We start from the raw sequence: 22649 nt of genomic DNA on the forward strand, positions 1-22649 counted from the left end.
TAGCTCCCCTCAGAGAGTGAAGAACTTCCAGGAGTGGCTGCTAAAATAACATTTTTAGTTCTGAGTGATCGGCAGTGGACTGTACTCTGTTGAGAAGGCAAGAGGAAGAATACTCTTGGACAGAGACAGATTAGTCTAAAATTTTTTACCTTAATTTTTTTTTAATCTACATATTGACTGATGTTTTTGAAAGTCTGCTTGAGTCAGATCTTTCTATTACGCACAGTCTATAAATCATAACTGAACTGATGAATATGTCTACAGACTGTGGGTTTCCTCAGTAATTCTCAGAAGAGAAATGCAGTCTTAGGTGAATAAGAACAGTTTATGAATGGAATGCTCTTGTAGATTAAACTTTGTTTTTCCAGGATTGTATCTGAAAGATGATGTCTCAGCTTGTGCTAAAACCTGTTGTGCCATTTCATGTTCACCTCATGTGAGGTATAACTAGAATGTGATTGTTTTGTAACCTTAAAAAATTCTTCATATGAAGACCAACCAGGTAGTTTTGTCTGGCTTTATGTAATCACACTCTCGTAAAGCAAAGTGAAGGGCAAAGCTACTGATTCGGTCTGTGCCTGAGTCAGGTTCTGAATTCCTCCTACTAGCTTTTTGCATTACAAAAATCTAAAGTGGTACTTCTTTGCAACCTTTCTTGCTTGTTCAGGTGCAGTGTATTTTCAGAAATGTTTGCTGTAATGGCAGCGTACCTGTTTGAGAAATATAATTAGATTTTTCATGATGTGTCAGAAAAGCAAGTTAATTTAGCAGTCTTAGTTTCCTGTGTGTTAATAGTTTCTTATTTAGGTAGTAAAAAAGACACTAGAACTGTAAATGTTTCTACAATTATTGTATGGATATGTATAGACAGTAGCATTATAGAGTATTAAACATTTACAAAAAGTTGTCTTCCATTTCTCAGCCTTCTATGATGATATGACAATCTCCCTCCAAAACCAGCTTTTGCATGGCACCCCAAAATCACCAAATAAGTGGCAGATTAAGTTCAGCTCAGACTGTGGAGAACAAATTCCAGTGCTCACAAAAAAACTTGGTGCCAACAGAATCTCGGGACTTGCTTTCGGGCAGCCGAGCAGGGCTGGAAAACCTAATCAGTCATTGCTGTAGAAGTACTCGTGCAAGCATATTTTTTCCATTTGTTACTAGTTCCCTATAGTGGCTTCATTAATTGGGGCCTGAACATAAACACCTTTCTTGATGGATGCTTGAGGTTGAGGAAAGTGGCTACTATTCAGCTGTGAAGAGGCATAAGTACGTACGCTGCAAGGAGGTGGGTGACTCCTGATTGCAGCTCCATCACTGTTGGCACTGTTTACTTGAGATGTAGCGTTCACCCAGCTGGCTCTGGTTGCATGGCATGTGGCAGAATACTTCTGCACTGCTAAAAAACAACAGACCGTTGATGTTAAGAGGGATGATGGCATTAGTGCTTATACTGTGGATAAATGCCCCTCTTTGGTGAGCAGTAAAAACATGCAAGTCCTTGGTTTTCAGATGCCATCATGGAAGTGTGCCATTCTTGCTTTGTTTTTGAAAAGTTTCATTCATATCACAATTTCTCGTGGCTTACTGACAGCTTCAGACAACAGTTAGCAATTTCATAGACATTAGAGGAAGATAGCATCAAATGTTCAAAGCAAACATGCTAAAACATGTATCTGTCATATGAGAATTGTAACATTTATTTGCAGCTGTGGGAGGTGCACATTTTTTTAAAGAGTGTTTCCTAATGATTTCTGGCCTTTAAAATCAGAAATCCATATCATAAGTCAATCTGAAAAAAAATTGAGGGGCATTTTTGTTCTTTTCACTTTTATTCCACCTTTTTGGGCGGTCTAACATCACAGTCTCATATGTTTCTGCACTGTGGTGAAGGCTAGAAATGCCCTTTTAAAAAATTAAATCTAAGCTGCTCACAAAAGCTGGATCTTCAAACAAACAAAAATAGCATAATTAAATAGTAGGGGATTTGGCAAGTTGGCATTCAGCTCTCTCCATAATGCCTGAGTTTCATGGTGAATGACTGTGAATGATGAGCAGCCCTGCTGCTGAAGGGATTGATTTTCTTTTCCTTATTCTCTACCTTGTTCCTCATAACTTCTTGCTTGTGCCATCCTTTTCTGTATATTCTTACTTTCTCATCTGTTTTTATCACCTGCTCTCCTTTTGCTGCTATTGTGCTCTGCTTTTTCCCTGCTTTTGTCCTTCAGCTTTGTTGGAACAAAATAATACCCTTGTTGTTATTTTGCACAGTCATGGTATAAACAGCTACATTATTATTTAAGGGTGATTTGAATTTTGTGAATTTCATGGAAATGTATTAAACTAGTATAGGAATATGGTTTGTACTTCCAGAGGAGAAGATAAAGAAACAAACCAAAACATTTCCCGTTGCTTTTGGATTTTTTTTTTAATGTGTACAGAGAGAGATCAATTGATCAAATATCAAGTTATCAGTTACTTTAATTGACATTAGGGCTTCTAACACCTCAAAATTTATGTATTGCACCAGATGTCAGCTGATTAAGTTTTGGAATTTGGAAAAAGTTGGAGCCCATCTTTAGTATCTTGGAGCAGGTGGAAATACATCTCAGTATTGGCCCTAGAATACTGTGTTCTTTATGTACATTTCCATTCTCCATGGAAGCATATATATTCAGAGGCTTTAAAGGAATTTTCTTTTAAATTATAAGGTATTTTAATGTGATTTAATATATTTTAGAGATTGAGAAAAACAAAGCCTGGTTTCACTTAACCCTTCATTTGTGACCTGTAGGCTTAAGTGGAAAATAAGCCTTGTACCCAAAGTGAACTTTCCTGTTTTTCAGCTTCTTGTTTCTCCACAAAACAAAGAAATCAAGTGGGTAGAATTTAGAAATGACATACAGACAATGTTTTGGCTCCAATACCAGTATTCAAAACAAGAGGCCTGCTTAAGGAGTTTGACATTGGTATTTCTTTTCTTTAGCTAAACTGTACCTCCCTCAGAGATTTGTACCTGATTTTGACCATACCTGAAAAGACACTCCACCTGAACCTGCAAATCCCAATCAACAAGAACAGATTGTCAGCTTTCCTCCTCATTGTGTGACACCTCACAATAATTAGTTAGCAATTAGTGGCTTAAAATTGCAAAAGAAGGTTCGGTATGGGATTTTTTTTTAAACCTTATTCTAGCCTTGTCTTTTCTTAATGTTTTCAGCCTCCACTGTAATGCCTGACATTGGGGTTCGATATACTGCAGTGCCTTAAACCAAGGCTCTTGTGCTTTTCACTAGAGCATTTGCAAGATTGTGACTACACAGATATTTAAAACCCTAATGCAGATAAGGTTTTTGCTTCTGTTAAATATGTGGGTATCCAGAGCTGCAGCTTAACACAGTTTTTTTCCTAAGTGGAACTTTCTATAGAAAAAGATTGTGTTTAATCAAGGAATTAAGTTTTCTTTGAAAAGCAACCTGCTTTGTTTTTTCTCTTAGCTTTTATGATATTTAATCTGACATTTTCAGTAGGTGACAATGATTTTCTTATTTGTTTTTCTCCAATTAAATTAACCTAATAAATGGCATTATTTTAATATTACTTTAGAGAAATCCCCATACTGTTTTGTCTGCCATTTAAAAATACCTTGGAGTGAAATGGTTTACAGAAAGAGTTACCAAAAACTATTTTTTCAGACTCAGAAGTATAATAAAATGTTTAATAAAAATATTTAATTTAAGTCATACGTACATTAAAACTTAAAATTTATATTTGGAGCCGTTTGTTTAAAATCAACCACATGGGTTCATAACCAACATCATGTTCTGTCTGCCTATTTATTCTGCTTTTCAAAATGATATTCCTATTTATGGATGGAAGCTCAGAATGGAATTAATTCCACACTGTTACATTGCTGGCTGATAATCAAGATGTATCTAGTGATCCTCATTTGCATCTTAGACACTTAGTTCATCTAACTCCTTTTAATAACTGGAGCAGAGAGTTCAGTGGTGCAGAGTCTGTTAGTACTCAGGGACAACCGAAATCCTTGTCTGGTTTCAAAAAAGAAGGGTTAATGAGCTATGAAGGATGGTGGGGTGGTAACTGGGCACAAAGGTAAACAGGAATGTCAGAGAGAAAAGTAGCCTCAGGCCTACCTAGAGAGAAAATCTCACCTGCTTTCCACCTCACATGCCTACAAAAGTAAAATACGCAGGTCTACGAATAGAGCAATATTAAAACAGAGAGACAGAATATTTTTGTTCATATTTTAAAGTCTTTCCATTTGAATTGAGAAGCCAAATATTCTTTTTCTGGCAGTGCCAGTTTAAATAGAAGCCTTATTTTTAAGGGCAAAGTTCATCAAAATAGCATGATGCAATTTCTATTTCCCATTTATACGGGCTATTTTTCTGATACTGGAAAACTTACTTACTCTTAACATATGTAAGTGCAAGAATAAATGTTTTGTCTGTTCTATGCAGCTTTGTTTTTAAATGCTTCTTTCCAAAATTCTTTTTCTGGTTCGTTTTACTTAGGTTTTGGCATTTCCAGAAGGCAAACAAGCTGCCAAATCACCACTCTTTTCCAATTCTTCGCTGCTGACACATTTTGCCTTTTAACCAGTAGTTATAGAAAAATGTTTGAAGGTTCAGAGATCATGTTGAAACACCTATTAATTTGATTGAGAGGTGGAAAAAGAAACCAGGGACTGCATCTCTTGGTTTTTAACTTTGAGTTGTCATCAGGTTTAGAATATTAACTTATTTTAAGTAAAATATGGGTTGTCACTTCTGCAGTTCTATTTCAAATATGATTCCTAACAAACTAACATTGTTAACAGAGGGTGTCATGAGATAATATAACATGTTCTTTCAAACTCATGCTTCTGTGCGCTCGGATATACTTGGCATTATAAACAAGAAACTCTGTATCTAACGTATATATTAGGCTTTCTTTTTGTTTTTTCAGATTGAAAATACATAAAACACAAAAAAAGTCAAAACAAGACAAACATCTGTAATACATTTAGTAACCACAATGCTGAACATGCTTTTTGAGTTTATTAGCTCAGTAAGGAATAAGTTGTTATGGTAATTTCTGTAGAGAAGTTAAAGTGTGTTACGTATTAATAACAAACAATAGATTTGTTCACTCTGCATGGGTGGGCCGAACTGAAAGCATAATTAAAGCATGGTTTTGTGGAGAATCAAGGAGTGGTTTTAAATATAATTGCTATTTGCAAATAAAACATTAATGGTGATTTGCTTTAAAGTCACTAGGTATTCCCAGGACTGAATCCTTTCACTTGTGACCAGTGAGAGTTTAATTTGAGCAACAATAGCATCATCATGTCCCCAGTCAATTGTAAACACTTGTAAAATCTGGATAAATTGTAGCTGAAATGGATTTGCCCTTTCTGCGTGGAGGGCAGAGAGCCCATGCCAGGGATGCACAAGGGTGGCCACCGAGGTCGCACTGCAGAATCACAGTATGGGTAGTTAAAGTCGTATTTTTGGGTGTTACTGGTTAAGTGTTATAGTACAGGATTAGAGAGTTGCTGAAGTTAAACTGAACAAGTGGATGTTGCATTTAACACATCAAGTAATCTCTCTTGAAAAGCAATTCCTCCAGTTTGTATTCTGGTATGTACGTTAGGCATGGAATTGATGGTGTACTTGCTTAATTTCTTCTTTAAGGATCCGCCCACCTCTGTGTCTCTTGGACTCCGAATGGAAGAGATGATTTTCAATTTGGCGGACACGCATCTCTTCTTTAATGATTTAGAAGTAAGTGTTCATTCTTTGAAAACACATAGAGGTGATTTAGTATTTGTCTCTTTACGTGTTATTAGATGGTTTGACAATTATTGTTCATTTTACAGTTTTCATATGGAAACGTTTAGAAAAATATCTGTATAATTTAGTCATTAGGATATATAATAATATCTACACTAAGTGTCTGCAATGGCATTCAAAGGTTACAGTAGTTTAAATGGGAGGGTTTTGTCCTCACAGGCCTTAGTATTTATGACCACAGTAGGCAAGTTTTAGAAATTGATACACCAAAAGCGTCTATAAACATCAGAATTCAGAAGTCTGCACAGGCCATTAAATATTAAACTTCAGCCTCTATAAACAGTTAGTGGCTGGGTACAGATTTCTCACATCCCACTGTGGGCAAGTATTACCTTAAACCCGAGGGGAATCATTAATGTTGTGTACGCTGTCCGTCTCAGTGGCCTACTACTGGGGGTCCTCCGCCTTCCCTGGCAGCAGGTACGATTTGTTAGGCACTAGGGTTTCTCTCCCCCTCCCCTGTGGTGTGAGCGAGGAGCTGGTGTTGGCACGCCAAGGGCTTTTTCAGCCTACATAGGCTATGGTTTGGCGACGCTTGTGAGATCACTCTAAAACTATCCAAACTGCTGAAAGAGACTGTCACTATAATGCCTGGCTGTTTCATCTTAAAAGGGAAGAAAGCAATTTCTGATCATATTTTAATAACACAAAAACATGAAAACAGTCAGATTTCTTTCCCATCATAATGAGGACAGCTGTTTATTTAAAATCCAACTGTTAAGCAAGCTTGTGGTGGGGCTGCCAACACACATTAATCATCAAGTTGTTGTTTTGCTAGATTTTAGAATAGTGTGTTATTCCAGACAGGCAAAAGAATCTAAAAGATTCAAATGCAACTTTTGCTGATCAAAGTTAATTGGCAGCAATTGGCCTTTAAATATTTCCTGATGTTTCCCTTTTCAAAATCAAGCAAAATACACCTTATTTAATAGATGAGCCAAAATAATTTGAAAAATGCCAGTGTGTGATAGACCTCAAATGTGGTTTGTCCAACATCTGTCCTATATTTTGATTTCTTTTCATCTAAAAAGAAACCACTCACAGATGATTTGGCATCTTAGAATGTAATGAAATTATTTAAATGTGCTTTATTTTTTCTTCCCTTCCTTAGTGGAGTATTTCTTTTTTATACTTACAATAAAATAGATGATTTCTTTACATTTTAAAGTAGTGTTTTCTTTCATTAAGGTAGTTGTATGTACAGATATGATTGGCTTGGATATAAGAAACTCCATTAGCGAGTTGCATGTATAAGACTGATTTTTCAGATTTGTAGAAAAGTATAACAATGCTAGTTATTTTCCAAATCTGTTTCTGATTTCTGGTTATATTTCATTTTATTCCGAGCAGAAAGAGAAAGTACTACTGTATCTTACCAGCATATTCAATAAAGATTAGTGTGTTTTCATTTGCTGTGCGTAGCCGGATACTTGTAGCCACCACTTTATATGTTATTGTCACCCTCTCTGACTTTAATGGAAGTTAATCAACTGCATCTTAGGGATAGCAGATTATCTTCTGCTAATTGGCGTGTTACACCCTTAACAGTACAGCACAGCAGTTCATTCGCGGAAGAACCCTGAAGCTGTGTATGGAAAAAATACTGATCCAGGTGGTTCATGGAAGCAGAGGAGCTCATTGAATGAGCTTGGTTCTTTGCACTTACCCCATAACAAGCCAGTTTATCTCACCTCTCCAAACTCAAGTGTAATAGTCTATGTCTATACTCTAGTCTGTCTTCTTCATACACAGAGGCACTTAGGAGTGAGCAGTTGTGTTCATATCCTTATACATGAGCTTTAAGTCCTTATTTCTGAGGAACATAAGTTCTGATCTGAAAGATCATGGTCTGTCCAAGGGAGATAAGAGCATGTTCAGTGGTGCAGGGGAGTGGGTTTGTGCTTGTGGATTGCCATAGAGAAGTCTTCAGAGAAGTGCACAAGGAGAGGGCATAACAGAGCCTGTACTTCGAGGGAAGCAGCATGTAAGGACTAGACCTGGCTACAGACTGAGGCTTTCAGTTCACCATAAATTTCAGGTTTTTTGAAACACGTTGCAGGCATGTGGTGTTCTTGAAGGAACGTGTCCTCCTGGAGCCGCAGTTTGTTTTTCTTGTGAGTATCACCATTATTAGCAAGGCCTGTCTGGTTCCCAAGGCCTGCGACCTTGGGGCAGATTCCTCGCATGCATCTGAGCAACTCAAAGTCCTTGCTTGGTGGTTTGGAAGTTCAGTCTGCCCTACAGCTTGACAGGCTTCCATGAAACCTGTGGGCAATTTGGGTTGGCTGTGCCTCAGGCTCAGAGCATCTGTTCTTGCTGATGAAGGGCTGAGTCTGGAAGATCTAGTGGTGACCTGCTCAGGCCTAAGCTTTCCAATTCATGTTCATAAGCATCTGGCTGTTAGGAATCGAGAAGTTTGTAGGCAATGTTGGCAGTGAGCCACAGAGCTTGGGCATCCTTGCCCAGAAATAGTATGAAGACAGGCAAAGCTGCATTTGGAACATGTCTAACCCACAGTGTAGACATGTCTTTGGGTCTAGGCATAATTCAAAGTGGGAAACTGAAAGCTGATGCTCTCTGGCTCACCCAGGCTCAGAGGGAACCCTTCCTGGCATATAGACAGGCTGGGTTTATGGGCAGGCAGTCGTCTGTCATAACTTTGGCCTATGATGCACATTTTCTCAGATACCACAAGTTAATGTTTTTTAATAAAAATCTTATTTTCATCCAACGTGTTCCAGAAAGTTCTAATCAGAACTTAACTCTTGTTATCCAAGTTATGGGGAAAGTATTTTGTCTTCTTAGAAACTGCTGAAGACTGATTTAACTTTTTGAATGCAAAGGGCAGAGTTGCAGCAGTGATCTCCAAAGCACTGCTTGATTTGTGTATGACCCAACTGGCTTTTCAAAGCTCAACCTAGAGATTAATTTAATGTTATTAGGTTAAATTCTAAACTTCAGCAGTCATGTTTTAGTCTGTATAAAGTGAATCAATGCCAACACATATCAATTGCAAGCTAGTTTATCCATCCTAATTTAGTAGGGGATACAGCCAGGTAAATGAATCATCTAATTTCCTATATGTTGATCTTAATGTAATAATAATGGTATTTGTAATTGGCATTTTTCAAATTCCATGAAAAAATTCAGTCAGATCTCACCATCTAGCTCTGAAGTCAGTGTTCTGTTTATGAATGGGTGAGCGGCACTTAGTCTTACAATTAGTTACTGCACCCTTAGTTTGTACTAGTTCTTAGTTTATTGGTTTGAGAAAAAGTAAAAGAGATGGCTTATTTCCTCTACTTTGCACATATTTATTTAGAGTAATTAATTCCAAATAGATATGATAGCAAATAATTTCAGATCTTGAAGGAATGTTTCTTAAACAGCATGTTAAAGGGGTATGACAAATTTTTTAACATACTGAAAGGAAAATATTAATGTTTACTAATGTATAATTTGATCTAAGTACCATCATAAACAATGCTTTCTTGCATTAATAGTAATTTCATAATGAAATTATAGAAGTACACTAGGCCAAACAGTAGAAAATAGTGCAGTGTTGTCAAAATTTAGGTTCCAAAATCTGCATTTGGGCTTCAAAATAGGAAGTTTAGGTTTTCAGTATTGAACATTTTCATTTAAATTTCTCATACTCTGTTTTACAGTAGAATTTTAATTGCATGCAGGAGAGAATAACTACATTGATGCAGTTCTCCCAGGAGAACCAGAGTTATCTCATCAGAAGAAAATGTGTGATTTTACATGCTGATTATGTTGTGATGGGGATAATAAGGTGTAATATTATAATGGTATATATGTGAATGATTATGAACGTTTTATTTTTAAAAGTTAGTTCAGTGCTTTACAAACTCTGTTCTAAAATGGTACCATCTCAGATCTGTTCCTTTAGAGATATTTACTGTGGCTGAAAAATGTCACTTATGAAGACTTTTTTTTTTTCTTTTATCCTTACCTGACACTTTTGTATGAATAAGATATTTTTTTTTCTGGTCTGTGTTGAATTCTACTGAAGTAATTAAAATAAAATTAATTTGTAGTTGTTTTTTTTTCTTTTAGGCTTTTTATTTCTGTCCATTTCAGGTTTTTGGTGTGGGCTTTTGTGGGGGGTTCAAAATAAGGTTATATATATTATGATACTATAAAAAAATAATTTTGACATCTCCAAGAAATGCAATAATGCATAAGGGCACAGTAATGATGATTAGCATTCATTTTCCTTCCATCAGTGAAGGATATATAACGCGCACTCATGGCTTCGCAATTCACTTCTGTTTGTGGAGTCTCTATATGCAAAGTGATGATGTATGTATGAGAGTCATTTATAGTGAATGGCAGCATGGTATGAGTTTTTCAGCTATGTTAGTTGATCTATTTCTCTTAATGATAAAAGATGAGGGAATGCTATCAGGTATTACTGTAAAGCAGTAACTTTAGTTCTTTGGGAGAAAAAAAAGGAAAATATGTTCTAACAATTAGGAATGCTGCTTTTGATTAGTTTCTCCTCAGATTCCTACTTAAAATCCACCTGGATATGTATCAATGTGTTTCTGGTGAAAATTCAGAGCATAGTCTCTTCTGTGTGTCAAAAAGAGCTGCGTAACTGCTTTATGATTACAAGTACGGTGTTACTTCAGATTAATGAACCTTTAAGGCATTGCACTAGCTTATTACTATGCATGGACCCCTCTGGAAAGCTGCCTGCATTAAAGTTGCATGCGATTTCCATAAGATGCAGCTCTGTCTGTAACCATGGCTGGCTGGAGCAGCCACCCGGGCAGGCGGGGGCCATGGTGCTCGCTTCCCACACCCGGCTACCGGGCAGCGCCTTTGCTCCTCTGTCCTGCCTGCTGGCAGGGTTGGCCGGTCCTCCCACGCCAAGGAGTGAGACAAGAGCAGCCGTCTGCATTGCTCTGAACTGTCTTGCCTCATCACTCCATTAAATAAAGTTAGATTAATACAGAAACATTTTACAAATCCTACACTTTACACATATGGGAGTATAACCGGCTCTCGTGAAGCATCGAGATACTGACTTACATAGATGCATCTTTTCACAGTTTAAAGCAAAGAATAAACAGCATTTACAGCCTCGCACTCTCACACTCTGTGTTTGCCCTGTAAACCTCCTCCCTCCACCCATATGGCAATAAATCCTTCCAGGACTCCTACTAGTCTGTAACTGCTCTCTTGGATTTACTCAGACCTAGAAGTTGATAGGGAGAAATTAACTGGCAGGTATTTTTTAATAAAAACTGCCCTTTGTGGATTGTTTCCTGCATAATTTACTATGTTGATGTGCCTGCTCTCCTTGTTTGTAGCACCCAGTCATCGGACTATCAGTATTTGTCAACACTACCTCTCCCTTGTGTTCTTTCGCAAGCTCAAGGCTGTGTGAAAGGCAGCTTTTCTACTTGAACTGTGACTGGGATGTCTGATACCCAGCAGTATGCAAAGCCCTTCTGTTTCCTAAAGAAATATAAAGGACCTCTAAGGCCCACGTTGGAATGCAGACTCTCATGGCACTAAAGCAGACTATGACACCTTCTGCGCTAACACTGGGCACTGATGGGATTGCTCCAAGAAGAGGTGCTCCAAGGAGATCGTAGTGAGAGCTCAGGCCTAAGAAACTCAACCCTAGCACAGAAACCGTGAAGCCTGATCACAGAGCAAAACTTCTCCAACATTAGTCCCTCTTTGGCCTTTGCCTTCAATTCTTACAGGTGAAACTAGGCTGCCTCCCTGCTGTTGGAAGCAAATGCACCATATAAATCACTTCTAGGCCTCAAGGAGACCTTTTCTTCATGACAGGAACATATATTCTTCTTTTCATCAGCCTGAGAATTTTCTCCTTTGTAGGTCTCAGTAACACCGCGGGAGACTAAGTGACTTTCCTCCCAGGTCCTTCAGTGACCATGCACACAGCTGTCCCCAGTGTATCACGCATTGCCCTGTAGGAATGCCTTTGAAGCAATACAGCCATATGTTCTGTTTCTTTAATCTGAAAGAGAAAGGAAAACTGTTTCCCCTCAGACCTTGATACTTTAATATGCCACAGACTTAGGCTGGTAACTTTTAGCACAGTAGCACTCTGAAGCATGATTTGGGATTGTGGGCATTATGATAATACACGTTATTGAATAATAACAGTCATCAGACTTATTATGTGCAGGTTACCGCACATCTCAAAGAACCATGACCACTGTAAGGTAAAATACTCCTCTTTCTGAAAGCATTTTAGCGCATCTGGTCCTAGAGTCAAATAATCTAACAAGTGAAGTGCTTGGATGCAAGCCAGCCCTTAAGTGCAGGCTTTGAGCAAGCTCCAGAGCAAGCTGGGAGAGCAGGTTGGCCACTATTAGCAGTGTGGAAGTCCATCATTTATTTTCTCACACCTTGTGGAAATGTCATAGAGCCAGCTTTGGGCAGGTGTGACAGGTATGAAGTTGCCTAGATTTAAACTTAACTAAGTTGTATGGCGGTTCAGTCAGTGATGGGAGTTAGGGGAGCTGCAGAGGTGTAGCCAGGCAGACCAAGAAAGTGGAAAATGAGGATTGTGAAAGCACAGTCCCCAGAGAGAAAAGCTTGTTCAACATCTGCACAGAAAAAAAATCAGATCAAGATTGTTTTGTGTCTGAAGCCATGCTCCAAGCCCTGAATATTTGCAGGGTAAGCCTTTGTTGGCATTATGTACTCATCAGTTGTCTGGTGCATGTATCTTGCATATATATTTGTGTAGAATGAAGTGACACAAGGTCCATTTTTGTGGTTGCCGCTACTTTGTAAGTCCTGATCAGTGTGCCTTAGTCTCCTCATCTCCAGGAAAGGATGACAGTGGTGATAAGGATGGTATCTACAGATAGGAGGATGATAATTCTATTATAAAGTACTCAAGAGGGAAAAGAGACAGCCAAGCTTGGTGGTTGTAGTAGTTGTTATTGTGTACAGTTGTAGTTATCTTTCTAACCATGCTTCAGCTTGGTCTCTTTAATGTCTTAGACCTCAGGAACATCCTGACAAACGCTTTCTCTGCTGACACAATTAGAAAGTGCGTGTATTCAAACAACTTTAATTGCAAATAGTCATCCAAGAAAACTTTCCAGTTTTCCATTGTATTTGCTAATTTGTTTTCTACTGCTTTTTATTTTGGATTATTTCTGTAAATTGTAATTGTTCCAGTTTGAGTTATTCATACATTTCAAGGAAGTCTGTTTTTTAAAAGCACGGGGAAAAAAATAAGAAAACAACATGTAGGGCAGAAGGCCATCAGTCATCACTAATCATTGTAGTGTTTCAGGTGTCTGTACTTGTGAGCTAGTAATCAGTATGAACTCCATGTAGTCTACTGTTTGGTATTAGGGCTTCTTTTTGGGATGCCTAGGTTTTGCTGGAGTACAAATGAGCTAAAGAGTAGGCGTGCTTTGTGAAGAAATACGTTGACACACAAATTGCCCAGTATAGTAAAGAGCATTTCATAGAATCATAGAATCATTTGGGTTGGAAAGGACCTTTAAAGATCATCTAGTCCAACCCCCTTGCCATGGGCAAAGACATCTTTCACTAGATGAAGTTGCTCTAAGCCATATCCAACCTGACTTTGTTGTGACTACCACCTCCTCGGGCAACCTGTTCCAATGTCTCACCACCCTCATCATAAAGAATTTCTTCCGTGTGTCCAATCTAAACCTACCCTCTTTCAGTTTAAAACTGTTACCCCTTATACCTTCTCCTATTGCTACAGGCTTTGGTAAAAAGTCTCCCCCCATCTTTCTTATAAGTCCCCTTTTTATGTTGGAAAGCCACAATAAGGTTTCCCTGGAGACTACTCTTCTCCAGGCTGAACAACCACAGCGCTCTCAGCCTTTCTTCACAGGAGAGATGTTCCCTTGCTCTGATAATTTTTGTGGCCCTCCTCTGGACCTGCTCCAACAGGTCTATGTCTTTCTTATGCTGGAGACCCCAGAACTGGATGCAGTACTCCAGGGAGGGTCTCACCAGAGTGGAGGGGAGGGGGAGAATCACCTCCTTCAAACTGCTGGCCATGCTTTTTATGCAGCCCAGGATATGTCTGGCTTTCTGGGCTGCGTGCGCACGTTGCCGGCTCATGTCCAAATTTTTATCCACCAGTGTCCCCAAGTCTGCAGGGTTGCTCTGAATCAGTTTACCACCCAGCCTGTATTGATTCTGGTGACTGTCCCAACCCAGGTGCAGGACCTTGCACTTGGCTTTGTTGAACTTCATCAAGTTCACATCAGCCCACTCCTCAAGCCTGTCAAGGTCCCTCTGGATGGCATCCCATTTGTCAGTGGCATACATGCTAGTGAAAAAAGATTTGTGATAGACAGCAAGCTAACTTTTAGTGCTATTAAATCCATCTCCAAGATGGTAGCCTAAAGAAATTTCTGTCAGATAACAAAACGTGTTTTGTCTGCACACTCTTCCAAATTGCACATTCAAAGGTGTTCCTTTTGGTGACAGAATTAAAGTTATTGTCCTCTTCCCAGGAAATAAAATACCAAATGCTGACATACTTTTCATGGTAACAATTGTACCTGCCCATTACAGCTAGGTTCTGCAGAGCCTGAAATATCAGATTTCAGGATTGGCCAGTACAGGAGATGATAGTGTTCTGAAGGGCAGCAGTAAGGTACCTGGAAGTCATTGTAGTATCTGCATGAAAGAAGTATATAGACAGGGTCTGTTTCTGGAATTACAGATCTGCCTGAGGTATGGCAGCTTTAACTGCAACAGAAACCTTAGTGTTGTGCTGCAGCGGCAGGCTCTGAAGGGTAACATAAAAATTGATATACCATGAATGACATGAGACAGCACTTTGAAAATTCTCTTATAACCAGTAACGAAACAATATAGTTGTTCTAAAAACCTGTCTAAAGCTTGATGGAAATTGAGATGCAAAACTCACTGTAAGAAATTTAACAAACTGAGAAGTTTGCAGTCTATTTTCATGCTTTTGCTGTCAATTCATTAGCGGATTTCAAAACACTGGCTTACATTATATTGCTGACACATATAAATGCCTCCCCATACTGAATTTTTACTTTTGAGGAGTTGCAAAATCCTTGATATGTGCCATAGAGCTCCTCTGCTAATTCAGATTGTGCCCTAAGCACGGATGTGATACACTGCTTGACGGTTCGGCATATTAAACTAGGTAATGATGGGATTCATCCTGAAGGCCTCTTAGTACCAGAACTGTAATTTCAGATTTGAATGGGCTTTTTTTATTATTTAAATTATACAAGAAGTCTGAAATAATGAACAGTGATGCCAAACGATGGAGTAACTATAGTTGATACTAATGGTAAAAGCAGTTAATGTTGCTATCAATTAATGTATTGCTTTCCGTTTATTCTTGCATAGAGAGGCTTCTCTTTGGCTTTTACTATTTCATGGAGCTGATGTGAACAAAATAGTTTTTACATTTTCTTTAAATATTATGAATACCACTGAACAAAAGCCTATCTACTACTACAGATATAAATACTGTAGTTATGACTCATTCATAAGTTCCCAAAGTAATCCATTATTAGTTTATAACCTAAAAATCTAAAAAGTTTCACAAATTCAAATAACATTCCTGAGCAGTAGATTCTGTGTTTTGGTCTCTGATTAAGCTGACAGGTGTAAAATCTCATACAGCCAGTCATGCCCGCGGCACAGCTGTAAATGCTGAGGAGTGCAAGTTATTCCAGCTAAGATCAACATTAATTTACACTCAAATATCTTTCCCAGCCCACCCTTTCTTTTCATATAATGCAGTTATTTTGTGCTGATTCCACCACTTTGAGGCAAAACATTGTTTTTTCCTCACCAGACTCTTTCAGTGCAAAACCCAGAAGATAAACTGAAGAGAACTTAATAGTCACCTTTAAAAAAATTTTCTCCTTTTTGATTTGGGTGCCATCTTAAACCACAAATCTCAGATTTGCATTATTCAGGTTGGTCTCTGAAAATTATGTATCTTTTATTTTAGGAAAGCTAGGCGAAACTGTCATCCTTACATGCCATTTTGCAGGATGAGAGCACATTAGCCAATCCTCACATAAGTAGAAAGATTTGAAACCACAGCATAAGCATCTTAGCAGTATGCATGGTAGGTAGTTTCTATCAGCCTCGTCAGCCTACGTTTAATTTTATCACAAATTCACAATGTTATCAGTGCAGTTGTCTGATAGCGTGAGAGCCATCATGCGGTTTGTGCTTGTGTGGTTATGTGTGACTGCTACAATTGTAGTTTTAAATTTTAAGAAAATGTGTATGTACATGCATTTTAAACAGATCTGTTTGTGCTGGGCTTTTTGTAGGAATCATATTAAAATGTTACTATAGGGAGAAAAATTAAGAAGTGTCTTTCATTCATTTTGTTTTAAAAGCACGAAAGGAGTGCTGGAGTGCTTGAAGTTGGTTCCCAAAATGTTTGAGTTTCATGGTCTCGGGAGATTTCTACTGTTTCAGTGTGGTTACAATAAGGCCTCTATCTGAATTTCATCCAGTTCAATGGTCTAATGAAACTTTAAAGAAAGGGGGAGGGGATTATTCCCTTTACTCATAGCAGTATAACTTCTATTTTTCTGTGTTTAAAAGTAAAATTTGACTGCTGTTAACTGTATTTTTAAACTGTGTCTTTAGATACGGTCAAGAAGCTGGGTGATTCTGTAGTGGACTAAAGCAATCTTATTGTGTGCTGTTAAAGCACAAGGATTTAATGAGGATTTTAAAAAATGTAAAAGAAAAGCTTAAAAGAAACAATGAGGTATTGAACGAATTGAGTATTTGATTTGGGTTTTTTTTCACAAGATCCTTGTCCAGTCAGAACAGGGCAGTCTAGGCACTTTCTGAACATTACCTGCAGTACTCTGTGCAGTCAGGAGATGATAGTTCTTATGTGATCACTGACAGCAGAGCGCAGACTGCTGACATGAGTACTGAGCTCAGCTGAAATATTATTGCCACAAGAAAGATCAGCTATATCTAAGCAGATAATCCTTTCTGAACTGTAGAAAATCACTTCAATCAGTTGAACGATCTCCTCTTTTTCTTCTGCATATTTGTATAACTCGCATTGCGAATGTAAAGTATGGATACACGGGGGAGTAATGCCTTCCCTAACATCGGTAGGCAAGGAGGAGAGCCAATTGTAGCAGCAGTTAAAATGCAAGTAAGAGGTTTTTGAATAATTTTCTCTGACTGAAATGTTTTAAAACACAAGTTAAATATTTCAATTAATTTATCAGATCAAAAATTGTATATTTTTTCTTAAAGGTGTATTTACAAGTCCAAAACTCCCATTATGGCCTTGGTCAAACAAATAAAGTCAAGCCAGAATTACCTACAAATAAGGGCTGATGAACAGAACAAAAAAAGACAGTGAAAACATACACCGACTCTTTTTGTTCCATCACTTTAATAAATTCAGACAGAAATTTGAATACAAGCAACCTTTGACTCCCAAACAGTCAAGAGACTGATGAACAAAACTAATGTCTCTTTCCTGAATGTAATCTCCACTAGTTTGGTGCTTAACAAAGCAAATATAATGACTAACAGAAATATCTTCCACAAAAATCATAAAGCAAACAGGTTTTTTTTCTAATTGTTCCAATATACTGTAAATTCATACATCTTTCCTTACTATAAGTAGATAGGAAGAACAGGAAAAAAGTTTCATATGGCTTTAAATTTTTAGTTTATAATCAAAACCATACCCAAGCATCTATGCTAATGTATTATTTCATGTATTGGGAAAGAGTCTAATTTTAAATACAACATTGTGCATTAAGAAAAAAGCATGAATACTGCTTGATGGATGAAAATTCAGTCTTTTTTTTTCTTTTTAGTTAAAAGAAGCACTGTGAAAAAAAAATATTTTAAAAACTTGCCAACAACAAAAATGCTTTTACTAAAGCATTAAATCAGCAGTGTGGTAATACAGCTTTTATGTGTAAACTTCATATGGTCATGCAAAGGGTTAAGCTATGTGATTTCAGGATAAAAGGTTTCCTGAGTTGACTATTATTCCTATGGTCTGCCAACAACTTTGCAATAAATGGAATGATTTTTATGGGAATGTGGTTATTCACAGCAAGACTACAGTTGGTGTCAGTATGAAAAATTCTTCTTTAGTAGATTCTCTCAGCAGGGATAACAGATCTGAAAGAAAGGCAAAAAGGAGTTACAGAGAACTCTGGCTGGTGTTGGTGACAAATTATGTTTACAAAATGATGGGGTAACCCATTGAAAAAGAACAAATCAGAACAACAGTAAATCAGAGTCTTTCTCCTCTAAGTACTGCTGTTCCAAAACAAGTTACTTGTGATTGTGTGTATCATTTAATAGCTCCCATTTCACTTGTCCATAAGGCAAGTGAGACTTCTAGGCTTTCAGTTGCAGAGGTGTGAAATAATGCTTCAGAAATCAGTAAAACTACTGCAAAGTTATACCATTGTCCTTGAGTTAACATAAAATATTGGTATGTATGAATTAAAGCAGTTCAGGAGAAAGGAGAAAAATCTTCTTCTTTGATTAGATTTTAATATTATTTTGTAGTTAGTAATTATAATTATTTACAGTTTTTATTATGTCTTAGTATAGCTTTTCTGGTTTTTACTTCTTTATGTTTTTTTTTAAATTATGTTATCAGAAGGAAAGTGTAATGGAAAATGCATTAATACATAAATGAACTTAGTTGGTATTAACAGTTACTGCACTTAGGTTCGGTTTGTGATAAGCTTTCAGAATGCTTAAAAGATTAAACCATAAGTCTGCAGCACCACTGTTAGAGCTGGTATTATCTTCCATTCGAGATGAGGAGTAAAGTTACATAGAATTCAATGATTCTTCCCAAACCATACAGCAACTTTATGGGTTTTAATTCTTCAATCATTCATAAAGTTAGTTGTTGGAGGATGGAGGCGTTTGTTACTATTTTGGTTGGGATTTTTTTTTTAAAGCAATAGGTAGCAGCTGTTAAAGAGGTAAACACGGCAGCTTTGAGTGCTTCCTGCTCTTTGTTTCCCTCATGCGCAATTACCCCAGATCTATTTAAAACATTTCATTTGCAAACTTGTGTTAGAGCATTGCAAGACCTCGGGGTAGCATTATGGCATGAATTTCCTTTGTTGTGCTGGGATCGTCAATGATGTAGCAGCAAGGCAGAAAATCAACCTCGCTGTCTCAATGTCAGGAAAAAAATTATCTAGTACAGAGCAATGGTGTTGTTGATAGGTGGAGGTTAACTTCTCTTGAGGTAAAGAGGTGACCCAAAAGTAAATATCGACTAAGATGAGGCCAAAGAAAATCAATTTCTTAAGAACATTACATTTCACATTCTCTCAAACCAGAAAAATAGCATGTGCATTCTTTACTATTCAAAGAAATATTTCTTCACTAGAAATATTTAAAAAACAGTCTATGAAAGAAATACTTTTTGTTTGAAAATAGTTTTCAGAAGAGTGTGATAGTTAAAGATGCAACTGAAAACAGAATCAGCTCTTGGTTGAATGTAATCATTCATGTTGGCCATGTGAATATTTATTGCTGGCATTACAAAAACTGAGAATATAGCAGTCCAGCTTTTCATAAAGTGCTGAGTTTTGCCAGATGACCTTCATTTAGCAATGAACAATGGACTGAAGTTCGTGTTCAGCCCACTAGGTCTGGTTCTACTGCTGTGAGAAATAGCTGTTTTCCTTGAGGCACCTATCTGATTTTGGCAGAGTTAGCCTGATTTGGCTGTGACTGGAGGATGGATCCTGGAAAGTCTTAGCAAACATTTGGCCTTCACTTCCTAATTGGATAGCTGATGTTGAATAAGAAACAACTGTAGTGACTTATTACAGAAACAGGTAGAAAGGATTGTAGACCATAATGAAAATACATAATGAAATTTCTGGGCCACTGTACTCAAAAAAAATAAGTGATTACGGGAAAGGCTGTTGAGTAAGCCTTATTCCTGGTGAGATACAAGGGATGGTTGCAGGGAGAGGAAAACTTCAGGCAGAGCTGGCTGAATTATCTCCCTCCCACCCCCAAATACCATAAGGATAGCAGCTGAACTAATCCTGGCTCACCCCGAGTAAAGCCATCCGGGGCCTTACAGAGGAATATCTATTCAAAGCTGCCTTTTCTCATTTGGCTGAAATAAGAGTGCACCTGCTGCTGATGTTGGTAACGGCTGTGACCCGAACCTCCTGACCAGACTGTGGCAAGGTATGCTTTATGAGGAGCCCATGATTCAATTTCTGGTAGTTCACCTTCAGCAACAAAGAGTTCTGGGAAAGCTGAATGTGATTATTCCAAAAGCTTCAGAAGAGCTTTTTTCTTTTTTTTACAGCATTACATTTACAGATATAAACCTAATTTTTAAGGTTCTTTAAGTCCTACGAAGAGTAGGAGAGTTCACTTTGTAATGAACCCATCAACAGTGTCGACTCCCTTCCAGCAGGCATCACAGCAATTATCTCAGTGCATTCAGACTGAGACGCAAAGCCCATCTACTTGCATTTAGTCTTCCACAGTAGCAATCCAGGAACAGCTCAGTTTCGCTGCAGGAAAGAAGGAAAGAAAAGAAAGGAAATACAAATTATGTTAAGGAATTATCCCTGATATGTATATGAGGGAATGGCTGGACATAGTTTCTCCTCTACATGATACTACAACCATGGGTGACTTGCAGAAAGCTCATGAAGTTCCACTTCATGAATGTGTGACTAAATTACACCACACATGTTGCTATAGGTAAATGAACAGAAATGCAAAACAAAGTCTTTATTCATAGGCAGAACTGTGGCTTTGCTGGCCTGTGCAGAACCCAGCTAAAAGCTTCAACCCATCCGAAATGCATGATGCCTGAATGTTGTGGAATGTGCTGCCGTGGTTTATGAGTGTTAGAGCTATGAAGAATAACAAATACCTCCTTAGCTTATTTGAGAAGATCATTCCTATAGGCTTATGCAACTTATTAACCACTTAACTCTTTTCATGTGGCCAGTGATGAGTACTTTCATACTAGGTGCCACTGAAAATAGACCCTATATGATTTCCTTTCTCAAGAAAATCAGATAGAGTGGTCTTTGCACACATACAGCTCAGCTGAAATACACGGGAACATACCAAGCTCATAGCATCAGTTTTATCACTTTATTTACCTTCCTGTTGCTTCCTCTTTCTCTAAATGTAAGGCTGTAAGGTGACACAAAATCTCTTGCCTATCCAGCTGGCGATTCTAGAGCTCTAGCGAAGCAGACAGCCATCCTCTGCTCCAGCTGGGCAAGGCAGTGGTGCCTCAGCTCAGCCTCTATTTCTGCCACTGAGCAGTGGCATAGGGGTCAACATCTGCCCCAAAACATCAAGGGGGGAAAGAAAAGGAAGAAGAAAAATGCAGTATTGTGCAGTGGTCTTCAATCTGCCCATAGGAGCAGAAGTCTTAGCTGTCTCTACTGGCAAGGTTAGCAGAGAGAATTTTAATCCCAGCCTTTGTCCCGGATGGGAGACTCGCCAGCCCAAAGCATTGTAGCTTTCGTTTAAACACATGCATTTAGGATTTGATCAACGGCACCAAGGCACAGCAGGTTTAAATGGATTGGTTGCACAGGACTGAAAGAGAAACCTTGCATCCTTTTGTGAAAATTTCCATGTGAACCACGAGAACGCTCTTATTTCCTGAGATATGAGACATTGTTTTCAGGCTTTTATGGAAAAAATAATTCTTTTCATAAGTTTAATTTTGAAATTGTTTAAAATTTGAATATATTTGAACAACCTTTAGTATATAGTTTCAATAAAATTATATGTTCCTAAAAGTATACTTTCAAGTTAATATGTTTGGGAATAATTCATGACAGGCTGACCAGGTTCACAGCTGTTGTTACTCCTCGGAACACATTCATATTTTGTTTTCACTGGCTTTGATTAGTTGTAGAATTTTCTTCTTTTTACAAATGTATCTGCAGATAACATGAATTATGTCGTAAAGAAGGTATTTACAAAGTGAAGTGCTGAACTTCGTACAAAGTGCTGAACTTTGAACAAAGTGAAGTGCTGAATAAAGTCAATTTGACATTTGAACATAACACTGTCCTTTCCAGGAGTGACACAGACTCCTTAAACAGATAAACTTGAGTCATATTTAGCCGTTTCTATCTATGGGTAAATTTCTTTCTCTGACACCCTCCTTTTCCCTTCTCTTTTCCTGCAAAATATACAGAAATAGAATAACAAATTATTTTGTCAGAGTCGTAGCAAGAATTGACCATTAGAGAGTCATTCCAAAACACTTCCCTAAGATCATACATTACGGAAATAGAATAGTTTTATGTTTTATCTTGACTGAACAACTGGAATGTAATAAATGTATTCGGAATGATAGGGAGTATCTCTGAACTGGAACCCAAACAACAAATCTACACCCTAAAGAAAGGGAGAAAGCTCTGGGGTTTGGAGGACTGCACTTATTGTGATGGTCCTGAGCTCTGCTGACCCTGTGCTAGAGGTATGATTTTATATTTCAGTCTTCCTTTTCAACAGAAAGATTTAAATGTATTGAGTAATATATACTGAGAAACTACCAGTTCTTGAAATATTTCTTCATGACACTTACGAGGTAAAGAGAACTAGCAAAATAGAGTTTTCTTTTGCTGTGGGACTGTAACTGTCATGTTACAGGAACTCTGTAGATACTTCTAGGTCATGTTTTATTTTATTACATTGGATTCTTCCAGTTGCAGGTGCAGCTGAAATGAAAATGTA

The 22649-nt window shown here is 37.8% G+C and overlaps 1 protein-coding gene across 3 annotated transcripts in view; it reads left to right on the forward strand.

Moving 5' to 3' along the window:
• The window catches only part of EYA1 (EYA transcriptional coactivator and phosphatase 1), an 82146-nt gene that overhangs the window by 38926 nt on the left and 20571 nt on the right, over positions 1-22649 (forward strand). For all 3 annotated transcript variants that reach the window (XM_064442558.1, XM_064442559.1, XM_064442560.1), the window contains exon 10: positions 5703-5792. In XM_064442558.1, the coding sequence (XP_064298628.1) occupies positions 5703-5792 (90 nt within the window). The remainder of the gene's footprint in view (positions 1-5702; positions 5793-22649) is intronic.

This window comes from Phalacrocorax carbo, chromosome 2, assembly GCF_963921805.1.
Source record: "Phalacrocorax carbo chromosome 2, bPhaCar2.1, whole genome shotgun sequence".
NCBI classification, from domain to species: Eukaryota; Metazoa; Chordata; class Aves; order Suliformes; family Phalacrocoracidae; genus Phalacrocorax; species Phalacrocorax carbo.